We start from the raw sequence: 13,388 nt of genomic DNA on the forward strand, positions 1-13,388 counted from the left end.
GTGGTTGAGGAAAATACAGGAAAATACTTGATGGCACGCCAAGCAAACCTGACCTCAACCACCACGAGCTCGTCGGCATCAGGCTACAATATCGTTCAATGCTCATGGATCATGGATCATGGCTTGCCATCTAGGCATTGATTTGAGACAACAGGGGAACGACTCCTGTTGAACTGAAGGTACGCAAGGCTCATAATTCGACGTTCAACTAAGTATGAGCATCTTTTATTGTGTCTCGCAGGTTCGTTGCTGCAACTTCAACGCTGGAGGAGCAGCAGCGTTGCGCTCTCATTCCCTCAATTTGAGTCGCCACCCCAGAATCGGGAACAATCGTTGACGAACGAGCTCCAAGCACGCCGTTCCATTTTCAACTGTAACGGCCCGTAAGTCTGCCCGCATTCTCAACAACTATGGCTGCGGCCTCTTCTCAGCCGCTAATAACCTTTATTTCCCTTCGACACTTGATCTCGTACACGGAGTAAATCCGAACCAGTTGTCGAGCCAACCACATGGGACCTGGAGTTCAGACAACCGCAGGAAAACAACGCACACTCTAGTCGAAGGGGGAATCAGCCGACCTCAATGGAGGGCAGCGGCGGTTTTCTCTAGGTCACCCCCGATTCTTCGCAACTCCGTCGTTGGCCTCGTGTCGTCCCTCCCACTATAGAAAATCTCGCTCAGAAGACACCAGCTCCTCGCCCATCACACAGCGCCACCTCCCGTAGTTTCAGGCTCACCTCACGCTGAGCTACCATCCCCTGCACACGAGCACCACCAATGCCTTGCATCACCAACACAAATACTTAGCACCGGGTTCCTATTCCGCCCTCCTGCCCATTTCTTTCCGCGCCTCCGCGGCCGCCTGTTGGGGCTACATACCGTGGGATACCCCCATGGTCTCAACGAATATATCCGTGGAAGGAGTACCTGGTGATGCGATGGGAATCACCAACGACAGTGATTATGATAGTGCCGCAGCAGATCATCACGTGACTCCTCAATTGTCCTTTGAGCGACTGCATCGCTTACCTTGCTTACACCTTTCCTTCAACCCTAATGTCTTGTATACGCCGATTCCTTTCGAATGGTATTGTTTCAAGGTCAATTCGAAGCATGGATTACCCTAGATAGGTCCGATGGAGCGAAGAGGGAAGAATGCGCTATTGAGGTTGGCGAACAAAGGAAACTGGTGACTTGTTGGATCGCGTCTGAAGTGGGGAAGGTACGTCTCTCATACATTCTTTGACCTGCCACCCCTGCTAGATAAGCTTTCTAGACGTTTCAGGTTTGCTGGAAGTCTCTAACGCCAACCTCATTCCACTGTCAAGGGGAGCCTTTTCTCGATGGCCACTCGGTCTCGTGCTTAATTTGCCTTGCGCATGGCAATTATTCGACAATCGTACACCACAACTACTTGACCTCATCAACAACTGAGCGGCCTTTTATGTTCTCGTCGCTTGAGCTCACAGGTTTGTTTCTTTTTACTATAATCTTTCGACTGCTCATAGCCATCAGACGATGATGTATATCTCTCAACCACTTCCTCCAAAGATATTGGGGAGATCCGACTGAAAATCAGCCAAGTCAAACTTGGCGAAATGGTGGGACTCTGTCAACAGTGGAACCAACCCCCCATGGACAGAAAGGTTCATGAACGCTCAAAGAAAATGATGGCGCACAGGATCGGGTTAGTGGCTTGCGATCTATCTCCCCTTCACTGACTGTTTTACTTCAAGGTTCGGGGAGGAGAAGGTCACGTCTGGTTTGACCAAATGGCAGAAAACATTTCACATTGAGACCCTTGTAACGTTCGTGTTCAAATACAGAAATCTCGGCAAGTTGTATTGGACCCATCTGTCGACTCGACAGTCCCGGTTCTGATCGCTACTTTTTGCCCAGCTATGCTCCAAGCGAATGGCGTTGTTCAGTCATCGCCCGAAGCCCGTCTACAAGCCCCAGAGTCCCCCAGGAGGGCACCCAAACGTCCAGCAGAGCAGGAAGATTGTCAAGACAGCGAGGAGGACGGGGACGATGAGGACGACGATGAGGAGGAGGAGGAGAAAGCCTTGCTGGTGAGCGCATTTCTATAACACCTACCCCCTCATCACGCCAGCGAAGTATTCATCTTCCATCATAAAGCTTGAAGTTCGTGCTAGGCGCGGGAACAGGGATACATAGCGTCCACGGAAGAAAGTAAAGATGGAAGATACACCCGTCGAGATGAACTTCAACAATTCGCCTGGAGGCATCATTGATCTCACATAGGTATCAGTCGGAAGACTTTAAATTGACCGTATCATGAAGCAACGATTGTATATCTCGTTTTCACATCTGTAAGGGGCTTGCAATGGGTATGGATGTTCGTAGGTACTAGGTTATCAGCGGAGGCCATTCTCTCATCATTCCAGATCCTGAGGGTGAACGACAAGCTTCACCCCAGACACTTCATTGTTCTCCAATCGCTTCAGGCCAGCGACAATCGCTCCTAGTCCACCTGGAAGATACTCGACACGGTTGGGCTACCATATGAGTGATTAAGAAGCTTGTTGTATGCCACCGGAAGTAAAGCCTACCTTGATTATACCTTCTTCCAGCCAGCCGGACAACTTCGTGCTGTAAAGCGTCTCCAGCAATTTCAAATGTGCAGGGGCTGTCAACAATCCCACAACGTGTATGGCTTCTTTACCCTCGACCTGTGAGTCGACGGGCGAGACCGTCACCATAGTGCCGCCATCTGCAAGAACATCCAGGCCCGCCTGTTGCGTAGACCTTTCCGAAATAGCATCGTATACGAAAGGAATCGGCTGCTTTGTGATATTCTTAATTTGTGCGAGAAGAGATGAGTTGCGGTCTACAACATGCGTTGCGCCAATTGTTTTGAGGTAATCCGTATGTTTAACGGAGGACGTTGTTACGATGGGCGAAAACCCCGAAAGCTTGGCGAACTGTATGACTGAAGCAAACTGATATTAACGACGCGCACATATTATGCACTTGAACCTTCAATAGGAAGAACTTGCCGTATTGTCCCACAGAACTTGATCCTCCGAGGACAACGATTGCGGAGCCAGCGTACTTTCCTACCGCAATCGGCTCAACAGGAGCTTCTAACCCTCCCCCATATGGCTTATTGCTATAGAGTCCCGTGTACGCCGTCGTCAGGGCGAGTGGAATCGTTGCAGCTTGTTCATAGGATATATTTTCCGGGATCTCAGAATACTTAGATGAGAAAATTCACATAAAAATGCCAATGTTCCTTACCTTTGTAGTAGTGAGGGCACTGGTCTTGACGTACTGCTGAAAGCCACCCCATTCGGGTCTAAATTGGCCTTGTGAGAGACTGGAGAAAGATCTATAAGCTGGATAAACTATAGCCTAATGGGCCGCAACGCACATTCTGTCGCCCTTCGAAAACCCAATGACCCCCTCACCAATATCTTCTACATCTCCTGCAATATCCGTTCCGAGGATAGCAGGATACTCTTTGATAAAGGTCTCGTACTTCTGGATCTTCCAATCTACCGGGTTGAGCGACGCTGCTTTGTTCTTGACGAGCAATTCGCCTGGGCCAGGCTTGTAGACTCGGGTGGTTCCCAAAGTGAATTCGCCAAATTGGACCGGGAGTAAAATTGCTTTCTGTTGTTCGGCCATGGTTTGGGTGCTACTGTGAAATGGAATTTGGAGGAGAGGGATATAAGGCTTCTAAGACGGACGAGTTGATAAGCATTGAATCATTCCATCTTAGTAAGAAGAGTCGCTCCCGAGACCTGTAATTTGCTGTTGAACGTGAACGTGGACACCCTTTTGATCGGTTACTCTGATCTCATCTGATTCCAACTCGAAGGTCGGGTGGCGTTTCACTGAAGTTGGCGGCAAGTGGGCAGAATGGTTGTGGGGGACAAAGACCTGTGACATGTAATTTATTGTGAAAGAGGTTTGAATAAGATCCCAACGTACTGAACAATGATTAATGAGCCGAGCGGTTTGAGTACTTGAGTACATATCGAGTGGCCAACAAGTGGCCAAGCAAGGAAGTTGGGTCTCGGAACACCGGGAAGGAAAATACCGGAATAATCTCCGACTCCCACGGAGAGATACAGATCTACTTTTGACCGGCAGTTCATCAATGGCTTGCTCTTTCAGAGTCTTTCTCCACAAGCGTTGAGTCCACCGCATCCAGACAGCAGCTTGAATGCCTGGAGCACTTTTATCACTTCATCTGCTTCAGCACATCTGTGATTTGTCTCTGATGGAATTCATTTGGCATTATCCATTGATGGTACATAGTTGCAACTTGTGTAGACTCGGATAAGTAGTTGATAGCTTTCACTTGGATATTGTTCGGCTGTACGCGTTATGAGTCATGACTAGCATCTTGACCCGCCTTTGACTGTAAGTACACGAGAAACGGTTCTACTGTTGTTACAATTGGAAGTGATTTATCATTCGCAATCGTCACGATGTTTTGATTCTTTTGAACATGCTCCCATTATTTGCTCCTCGCCATCAAGTGCCAAATGAAAGAAATAGTGAAGGTGCGGTCCCGAGAAGGTAGCCACCCGATACTCAAATATCTCAAAAAAAAGACAAGAACAAGCGAAGTATTTCATTTATGTACAAGTAAACAGATTTTTCTTGTGACTTCAACCGAAAAGGACCCTACGACTCCTGGGGGTGGACGACGAGCTTTGCTCCAGAAACTTCATTCTTCTCTAATCTTTTTAATCCAGCCGGAATAGCCGCAAGCCCACCAGACAAGACCTCAACGCGATTGGGCTGAAAATACAGCGTCAGGTTTCCCATAACTACTTCTCTTTGGACACTTGCCTTGATAAGCCCTTTCTCCAACAGCCCAGCCAACTTCTGGCCATATAAGGTCTGGAAGAGCTCTACATACGTCGGAGTGCTCAACTGGCCCATGATGCGGAGGATCTCCTTTTCGTCGGACTTGATAGTCGGCGGCGTTATGACTACGATCGTGCCGCGAGGTGCGAGGAGATCGAGCCCTGCCTGCTGCGTTTCGGCGTTCGAGATCGAATCAAATATGATAGTGATAGGTTGATCTGTAATCTTCCTGACTTCATCTAACAGGGGAGCATTGCGATCGATGACATTTGTAGCGCCCAGGGATTTAAGCGAGTTGGTGTGTTTGAGTGAGGCGGTGGTGATTATTGGAGACAATCCGGAGAGTTTAGCAAGTTGAATGGCTGAAGGATTCAAATAAGAACAAATTATGAGGCTGTCGTCATAAACCCGTACCAAATTGTCCAGTACAACTCCCGCCGCCGAGAATGACGATAGGTGTGTTTGCGTACTTCCCGATGGCGGACTCTGTGATTGGCGGGTCAAGCCCTACGCCATGACCCTTTGGGCCGTAGAGGCCAGCGTAGGCAGCTGAGAGCGTGGCAGGAAAAGTTGAACCTTCGTCGTAGGAGATATGAGCTGGGATCTAAATGCAGAAGGTGAGCACCGCGACCCATCGCAAAAGTCCCTAAATGTTACCTTAGTCGTCGTTGTCGCATTTGTCTTGGTATACTGCTGGAATGCAGACCAACCTGGTTCGTACGTTCCCTGGGAGAGGCTGGGGAATGGGTGAGTTGTTGTTTATTCCTTAGCGGCAGCGATGAATTTAAAACGAACTCACACCCGGTCTCCCTTTGAGAAATTGGTGACACCCTCCCCTACTTCCTCCACATCTCCAGCAATATTCAGTCCAAGGACAGCTGGGTATTCTACAATGTAAACACCATATTTTTGAACCTTCCAATCTATGGGGTTGAGCGCTGCTGTTTGGACTTTGACGAGGAGTTCTCCAGGACCCGGCTTGGGAATGGGCGTAGATCCAACAGCGAATTCTCCGAATTTGGACTGGAGAACGAGAGCTTTCTGTAGTCCGGACATGTTCTTGTGGGTGTGTTTAACAAAGTCTAGTATTTATAGATCTGGAACATCGAGGCTGTTGGGTAAGTAAGCCGTCGGCAGAGCTGACGAACGGACCTCCATTAATCAGCATTGAACGAGCGCCCTTGCGCAGCTCAGCGGTTGCCAAGATAGTATTTTTAGCCGTCTGTGTTCGTCATACTTTTCCGGGATGATGAGACTGGGCACAAACCTGTAGAAGAGACAAAATATGTTTGCGTGCGACGCCAGTGGCCAAACACATCAGAATTCAATATACAGCATGGATCTATAAGCACACAGCCGTATCACTCAGCGTTGACAAATTGCGGAACCCTTCAATCTTGTGGGTGAGCGATAAGCTTCGTGCCCGATACTTGATTATTCTGCAAGCGGCCCAATCCTTCAGGGATAGCTGCGAGACCGCCAATAACCTCGTAACGGTTTGGCTAGAAGATGACTTTCATGAGTGAATTTCCATTCTACTATGGCGATAGGACACACCTTGATAACACCCCGATCCAAGAACCCGAAGATCTCCTTCCCATAAAGAGATGCCAGGAGTTCAGGATGCAACGCCGATGACCCCACGATAGAGATAATCTCCTTGTCCTCTGCTTTCACGGTAGCGGGCAAAACTGTGATGAGCGTGCCACCAACCGCCAAAACCTCAATGCCCGCCTGCTGGGTATCGGCGACCGAGATGGCATCTAGCACAATCGTGATAGGCTTGTCAGTGACCTTCTTGACTTCTTCCGCGAGGTGAGCATTGCGGTCGATGATGTGTGTTGCACCAATGGTCTTGAGGTAATCGGCGTGGTTGAGGGAAGTGGTGGCGATGATGGGAGAGAAGCCAGAGTACTTGGCAAATTGGATTACTGATGGCTGTGTGAACGATGTGTATAACGGCAAGGGACGGAGGGTTGACATACTATATTGACCAACACTGCTTGATCCTCCTAGCACGATCAGAGGTGTGCCGGCGTATTTGCCAACGGCGGTTGGAGTAACTGGTACATCTAAACCTGCGCCGTGTGGCCTATTACCGTAGAGGCTCAAGTACGCAGCTGTGAGGGCACCGGGAATAGTCGCGGCATCGTCATAACAGAATTTAGAGGGGATCTAGCCGACAAACGTTAGAAGAGCATGATTGTAAGAATATCAGGAGTTATACCTTGCTTGTGGAAATAGCAACGGTCTTGGTGTATTGCTGGAAACTCGCCCATTCCGGCTTGTACTGACCCTGCGCGAAACTGCATTCGCAACATAATGGGCAGCTGCTAGCAAAGGGGGAAAAAACCGACGTACACTCTGTCTCCCTTCACAAAGGCAGTGACACCTTCTCCGACCTCTTCCACATCTCCTGCAAGATCAATCCCAAGGACGGCCGGGAAGTTTTCAACAAGAAAGCCATACTTATGGATCTTCCAGTCAACTGGGTTGAGCGACGTTGAGTGGACTTTGACCAGGAGCTCTCCAGGACCTGGCTTGGGAATCGATTTGGTTCCGACCACGAAATCCGCGAACGTTGCTGGGAGTAAGAGCGCTTTCTGTTCGGTGGCCATGTCCAACGTCAACGCAATCAGATGGGTTGTTAGGAAGAAGGAATGTTCAGAATGTTCAAGGGTTTTCTCCCAGCTGCTTGTCGAGTTTCGGCCGATGGCATCATCTTAACAGACGCTGAGCGCTGAACAGTGACTGAGTTGAGTCGGAAGCCTGAGGAGAATTGGAGGAGACAACTTTCCGCCAAGCCTTTTCAACTCTAGATCTTATCAACTTTCCGCCAAGCCTCATCAAACCTTGTCATTGATTCATCATCCAACCTCAAATCATCATCGTAATTCGAAATACAAATTTAATCTACAACTCAAAATGAGAATTCCTTTAATCTTGTGGGTGAGCAACGAGCTTCGTATTCGACACTTGGTTATTCTGCAACCTGTTTAGACCCTCAGGGATTGCTGCCAGTCCGCCAATGATTTCATGGTTGCTGGGCTGAGAGATAAAAAATTGTGAATAAATCATTGTCCTAGAATCACCACGGTTGTAAACATACCTTGAGAACGCCTCGCTCCAAGAATTCATACAAATCCTTGCCATAAAGGGATGTCAAGAGCTCGGGGTGCAGCGACGCCGATCCCACAACGTAGATGATCTCCTTATCCTCCGCTTTCACACTAACAGGCGTCACTGTGATGAGCTTCCCTCCAGCCGCCAAGACGTCGACGCCTGCCTGTTGGGTATCCGCACTCGAGACGGCATCGAACACGATCGAGATGGGCTTGTCAGTCAGCTTTCTGACTTCTGCAACAACAGACGCGTTGCGGTCGATGACGTGTGTCGCACCAAGGGATTTGAGCTCGTCAGCATGTTTGAGGGAGGAGGTGGTGATGATGGGATGGAAACCAGAATATTTGGCAAGCTGAATGACTGGATATTGTGTAAGAAAGACGAATGCACGACTAGAGGGCGAGGATTAACTAACCGTATCGCCCGACGCTGCTGGAGCCTCCCAAAACGACCAGAGGTGTGTCGACGTACTTGCCAATGGCCGACACAGAGGCAGGTGCGTCAAAAGCCGCACCAAGTCCCTTATTGCCGTAGAGGCCTGCGTACGCTACTGAAAGCGAGACAGGAAGAGTTGCGACATCGTCGTATGAGAATTTCGAAGGGATCTAACAAATAAGAATTGATAAATCGGAAAATTAAGATGCGTTCAAAAGCGAACCTTGCTTGTGGTAGCTGCGTTGGTCTTCGCGTACTGCTGGAAACTTGCCCAATCCGGCTTGTATTGACCTTGAGCGAAGCTACATGCGGTGTTGTCAATACGCAGCTGCCGAAGTAGACAGAAGATGACGCACACTCTATCTCCCTTTGCAAAAGCGGTAACGCCTTCCCCAACCTCCACAACGTCTCCTGCAAGGTCCGACCCAAGGACTGCGGGGAACTCCTCAACAAAAATACCATATTTGTGGATCTTCCAATCGACTGGGTTAAGCGCGGTCGAGCGGATTTTGACCAAAAGCTCTCCGGGCCCTGGCTTGGGAATTGCCTTGGATCCAACGACGAAGTCGGCAAACTTTGCCAGAACTAAAAGAGCTTTCTGTTGTGTGGCCATAGCTTTTCGCTAAACAGTGCAGTTGCGTGAGTTTGAAAAGTAGTAGTGGATGAAGGTAAGGACATCACCACGTTTTGAGGCTACTTATGTTCCCAGATGTTTCCTCACGATTCGTCAGTTTGGTGGCTAGCACAAACATCCTGATGGGTTGATAAGCCACTGACGCGTGCTTAGGAATCTATCTATCAACTTTATACTTGGATGGTGTCAGATGACGAATGCCAAGCCTCGAGAAGCTCGCTCGATGCTCACTCGGGCTCACGCTGCAAGGCGCAATACCGCGTCTAAACCGCACGCAATCTTGAAGCCACATTGTCTTCAAACCTTCACACGTGTTTGCCTCTGCCTGAGCAACTCTTAACAGTCAACGAAAGAGTCAAAGGGGCATCACATAAAACCAACAGTGATAGTATAGGCCGACAAACAGGGTATCAGATAGATCAGGAGTGGTATTCTTTCAGTGAAATATTGTCCATAGCTGTTAAAGAGGTCTGGGTCCAGATCAACACTCAAAGACAAAGTAGAATCGAAGAAGGGGGCTGACATGACCGTACTATATGTCATTGCATTATTTGGTTAAGAAAGTCAGCCTTCCGTGACTTTGAAGTCTTCCGACTGATACCTATGTGAGATCAATGATGCTTCCAGGCGAATTGTTGTAGTTCATCTCGACGGGTGTATCTTCCATCTTTACTTTCTTCCGTGGACGCTGTGTATCCCTGTTCCCGCGCCTAGCACGAACTTCCGCAAGCTTGGCCTGGAGTATGATGGAAAATGAATACTTCGCTGGCGTAATGAGGGGGTGTTAAGGAAATGCGCTCACCAGCAAGGCTTTCTCCTCCTCCTCATCGTCGTCGTCGTCCTCATCGTCCCCGTCCTCCTCGCTGTCTTGACCATCTTCCTGCTCTAATGAACGTTTGGGTGCCCTCCTCGGGGGCTCGGGGGCTTGAAGTCGAGAGTCGGGCGATGACTGAACAACGCCATTTGCTTGGAGCATAGCTAGACAAAAAGCAGAGATCAGATCCGTGGCTGTCGCCAGATAGGTCGAATACAACTTGCCGAGATTTCTGTATTTGAACACGAAGGTTACAAGTGTCTCAATGTAGGATGTTTTCTGCCATTTGGTCAAAGGAGACGTGACTATTTCCTCCCCGAACCTTGAAATGAAACGGTCAGTGAAGGGGAGATGGATCGCAAGCCACTAACCCGATCCTGTGTGCCATCATTTGCTTTGAGCGTTCATGAATCTTTCTGTCCATGGGGGGTAGGTCCAACTGCTGACATGGACAGGGTACCGTCATTTCGCCAGGTCTGACTTGTTTGAGTGTCAGTCGGATCTCCCCAATATCTTTGGCGTAATTGGTTGAGAGATATACATCATCGTCTATTGGTCATCAGTAGTCGAAAGATTATGGTAGCAGGAGCCAAACCTGTGAGCTCAAGCGACGGGAACATAAAGGGCCGCGCAGTTGTTGATGAAGTCAGGTAGTTGTGGTGTACGACTGTTGAAAAATTGTCATGCGGAAGGCAGACTATGCCCGAGAGCCAGTGGCCATCAAAAAAAGCTCCCCTTGACAGTGATATGAAATTGGCGTTAAAGACTTCCAGCAAACCTGAAACGTCTGGAAAGATTATCTAGCGAGAATGGCAGATTGAAGAAGGGATGAGAGACGTACCTTCCCCACTTCAGACGCGATCCAACAAGTCACCAGTTTCCTTTGTTCGTCAACCTCAATAGCGTATTCTTCCCTCTTCGCTCCATCGGACCTATCTAGGGTAATCCATGCTTCGAATTGACCTTGAAACAATACCATTCGAAAGGAATCGGTGTATACAAGACAGTAGGGTTGAAGGAAAGGTGTAAGCGATGCAGTCGCTCAAAGGACAATTGAGGAGTCACGTGATGATCTGCTGTGGCAATCGTTGGTGATTCCCATCGCATCACCAGGTACTCCTTCCAAGGGTATATTCGTTGAGACCATGGGGGTATCCCGCCGTATGTAGCCCCGACAGGCGGCCGCGGAGGCGCGGAAAGAAATGGGCAAGAGGGCGGAATAGGGACCTGGTGCTAAGTATTTGTGTTGGTGATGCAAGGCATTGGTGGTGCTCGTGTGCAGGGGGTGGTAGCTCAGCGTGAGGCGAGCCTGAAACTACGGGAGGTGGCGCTGTGCGATGGACGAAGAGCTGGTGTCTTTTAGGCGAGATTTTCTACAGTGGGAGGGACGACCCGATTCCAACCTTGATTTTGACCGACGGGGATGCGACGAATCGGGGAGACCTAGAGAAACCCGCCGCTGCCTTCCATTGAGGTCGTCCATTTCCCCCTTTGGCTAGAGTGTGCATTGTTTTCCTGCCGCTGTCTGGACTCCAACGACAACCGGTTCGGATTTACTCCGCGTGCGAGATCAAGTGTCGAAGGAAAATAAAGGTTATTAGCGGCTGAGAAGAGGCCGCAGCCATAGTTGTTGAGGATGCGAGAAGGGGGCAGACTTGCTGGCAGTTGAAGCGTCATTACAGTTGAAGATGGAGCGGCGTGCTTGGAACTCGTTCGTCAACGATCGTTCCCAGTTCTGAGATGGCGACTCAAATTGAAAGAATGAGAACGCAATGCCGCCGTTCCTCCAGCGTTGAAGTTGAAGTTGCAGCAACGAACCTGCGAAACCCAATAAAAGATGCTCATACTTCGAATTATGAGTTTGACATACTTACCTTCAGTTCAGGAGTCGTCCCCCTGATATCTCAGTAAAAGCAATGCCTAGATGGCAAACCATGATCCATGATCCATGAGCATCGAACCATACTGAAGCCTGATGCTGACGAGCTCGTGGTGGTTGAGGTTGGGTTGAGGTCAGGTTTGCTTGGCGTGCCATCAAGTATTTTACTCAACCATCACGCATCAACGTCGAAGGACTCGATTGTCAAGTCTTCAACTACTATTTACCCGGTAGTAATGGAAAAGAGTCAAGAGCCTTTGTTTAGACGACTCAACGCATTCAGTACTCCCCCTTCTAACTGATGCATTCAACCAATTGTTCCAAAAGGTCGTCGGATTCGCAGTGAAGCATTTCCCAGGCTGCAGTGAGGATCTACGGGATACTGTACTAATACGACCACGTCTTCACGTCACGCATCACAAAGGGTTGTGAAGGAAGGGAAGTAGGCGTGATGTCACGCATCACACCAAGTTTTGAAGAGTTTTTTTTTTGAATTAAAAATAGTCATTTTGTTCCGGACCTGCGGTGCTTTGTTTTAAACATCACATTTGGCATATTTAGAACCATGTTATACCCAGCTAAAAAATTGACAGGTTGCTGGGCCAAACCGTCTGAGAAATATGTGGTGGACGAAGAGCAAAAACTCTTCATCACGCATCACACAGGACAATGAAGTGACGAAGAGATGGTCAAAAGGTGTCACACCCCAAAGGGCCTGAACAGTTGGTCGTATTAGTACAGTAGTATCGTTGAGGAACGTCAAAAGGTACGCTTTCCCTCTTCTTCCATGTACAACAGTGATAAGTACTAATGACGAATGATCTAGGGCTTGATAAACTCCTGGATTAACGCCCTCTACTAATCTCCTCGATTTATTATGTGGAACGTGTCTCCTCGTATCGCATGCTCAAAGAGCTCGAATGTCACCTCTTCCTCTCAACCAAGTACAAGCGCAGCGGCAGCCGGTGGCGGTGGGAGTGGTCCCACATGTGGGTTGTACGTAGTCTACGTCACCCTCAAGATGGTGGAATTGGCAATGCCGGAGGGAAGGCAGGGGTTACCCAAGCTCGTCGGCACCAAACAGGTACTATGTATCCTTCTGCTTTCCGTGTTGTAATTCCGGAAAGAAGCTCATGGCGATAACAGATCTTGGAGAGCTGGAGGAGTAAGAGGGTAATTGGCCCAGCCACCATGAACGAGGTCATCGAGGGGCTCAATGGGAGAGGTGTACCGGTTAACGAATCCTCGACCGCCCCAGGACAAGTGCTGATGTCACTGAAGGGGAATCTTTGTAACGGGGGCATCTATCCTTGGAGGAAATGTCAGAACTCCTCGCATCACAATAAAAAATCTTGTGAGGCGCGCACCTTGGCATTTGTGATTACTTTTTCCTCGTATTCTTAACTAGAATTATCTTTTGAGAGGTCTTCGCCACATCAGCCAAACTGAACGCTGTCGCCGAAAGCGTTCTGTACTCATGAAACTTACTTCACAAATAACCGCGGCCGCTTTCAAAGTCAAGATATCTCAATGCGCATCCCTCACCGATCCGACCCGGCCACGATCTAATACGTGGTCAGATTTGAAAGCGACATCGAAGTGCTCAAACCTCGACCACAAAAATTATCCGGCGTATAACGTCAAAAACCGTCCTCCTT

General features: G+C 49.0%; 5 protein-coding genes across 5 annotated transcripts; 2 read left to right on the plus strand and 3 right to left on the minus strand.

Moving 5' to 3' along the window:
• Positions 1 to 1,531: 1,531 nt before the first annotated feature.
• On the minus strand, positions 1,532 to 7,463 carry LACBIDRAFT_185404 (uncharacterized protein; the record flags this gene model as incomplete). Its single annotated transcript, XM_001883541.1, has 8 exons — positions 1,532 to 1,687; positions 1,737 to 1,834; positions 1,900 to 2,072; positions 2,140 to 2,519; positions 2,574 to 2,953; positions 3,021 to 3,210; positions 7,073 to 7,151; positions 7,207 to 7,463. The coding sequence occupies 5 exons, from the start codon at positions 7,461 to 7,463 to the stop codon at positions 2,400 to 2,402; spliced, it is 1,026 nt and encodes a 341-aa protein (XP_001883576.1). The 3' UTR covers positions 1,532 to 1,687; positions 1,737 to 1,834; positions 1,900 to 2,072; positions 2,140 to 2,399.
• Positions 7,464 to 9,638: 2,175 nt separating this feature from the next.
• On the minus strand, positions 9,639 to 10,830 carry LACBIDRAFT_329398 (uncharacterized protein; the record flags this gene model as incomplete). The annotated part of the gene is made up of 5 exons (XM_001883542.1): positions 9,639 to 9,773; positions 9,840 to 10,083; positions 10,223 to 10,400; positions 10,447 to 10,651; positions 10,693 to 10,830. The coding sequence occupies 5 exons, from the start codon at positions 10,828 to 10,830 to the stop codon at positions 9,639 to 9,641; spliced, it is 900 nt and encodes a 299-aa protein (XP_001883577.1).
• An 897-nt stretch (positions 10,831 to 11,727) lies between these two features.
• LACBIDRAFT_302560 (uncharacterized protein) lies at positions 11,728 to 11,886 on the minus strand (the record flags this gene model as incomplete). Its single annotated transcript, XM_001883543.1, has 1 exon — positions 11,728 to 11,886. The coding sequence occupies one exon, from the start codon at positions 11,884 to 11,886 to the stop codon at positions 11,728 to 11,730; it is 159 nt and encodes a 52-aa protein (XP_001883578.1).
• A 557-nt stretch (positions 11,887 to 12,443) lies between these two features.
• On the plus strand, positions 12,444 to 12,847 carry LACBIDRAFT_302561 (uncharacterized protein; the record flags this gene model as incomplete). The annotated part of the gene is made up of 2 exons (XM_001883438.1): positions 12,444 to 12,496; positions 12,557 to 12,847. Exon 2 carries the CDS (start codon positions 12,608 to 12,610, stop codon positions 12,845 to 12,847), a length of 240 nt encoding a protein of 79 aa, XP_001883473.1. The 5' UTR covers positions 12,444 to 12,496; positions 12,557 to 12,607.
• Positions 12,848 to 12,921: 74 nt separating this feature from the next.
• On the plus strand, positions 12,922 to 13,134 carry LACBIDRAFT_302562 (uncharacterized protein; the record flags this gene model as incomplete). Its single annotated transcript, XM_001883439.1, has 1 exon — positions 12,922 to 13,134. The coding sequence occupies one exon, from the start codon at positions 12,922 to 12,924 to the stop codon at positions 13,132 to 13,134; it is 213 nt and encodes a 70-aa protein (XP_001883474.1).
• Between the last annotated feature and the right edge of the window lie 254 nt (positions 13,135 to 13,388).

This window comes from Laccaria bicolor, genomic scaffold (assembly GCF_000143565.1).
Source record: "Laccaria bicolor S238N-H82 LACBIscaffold_21 genomic scaffold, whole genome shotgun sequence".
Classification (NCBI taxonomy): domain Eukaryota; kingdom Fungi; phylum Basidiomycota; class Agaricomycetes; order Agaricales; family Hydnangiaceae; genus Laccaria; species Laccaria bicolor.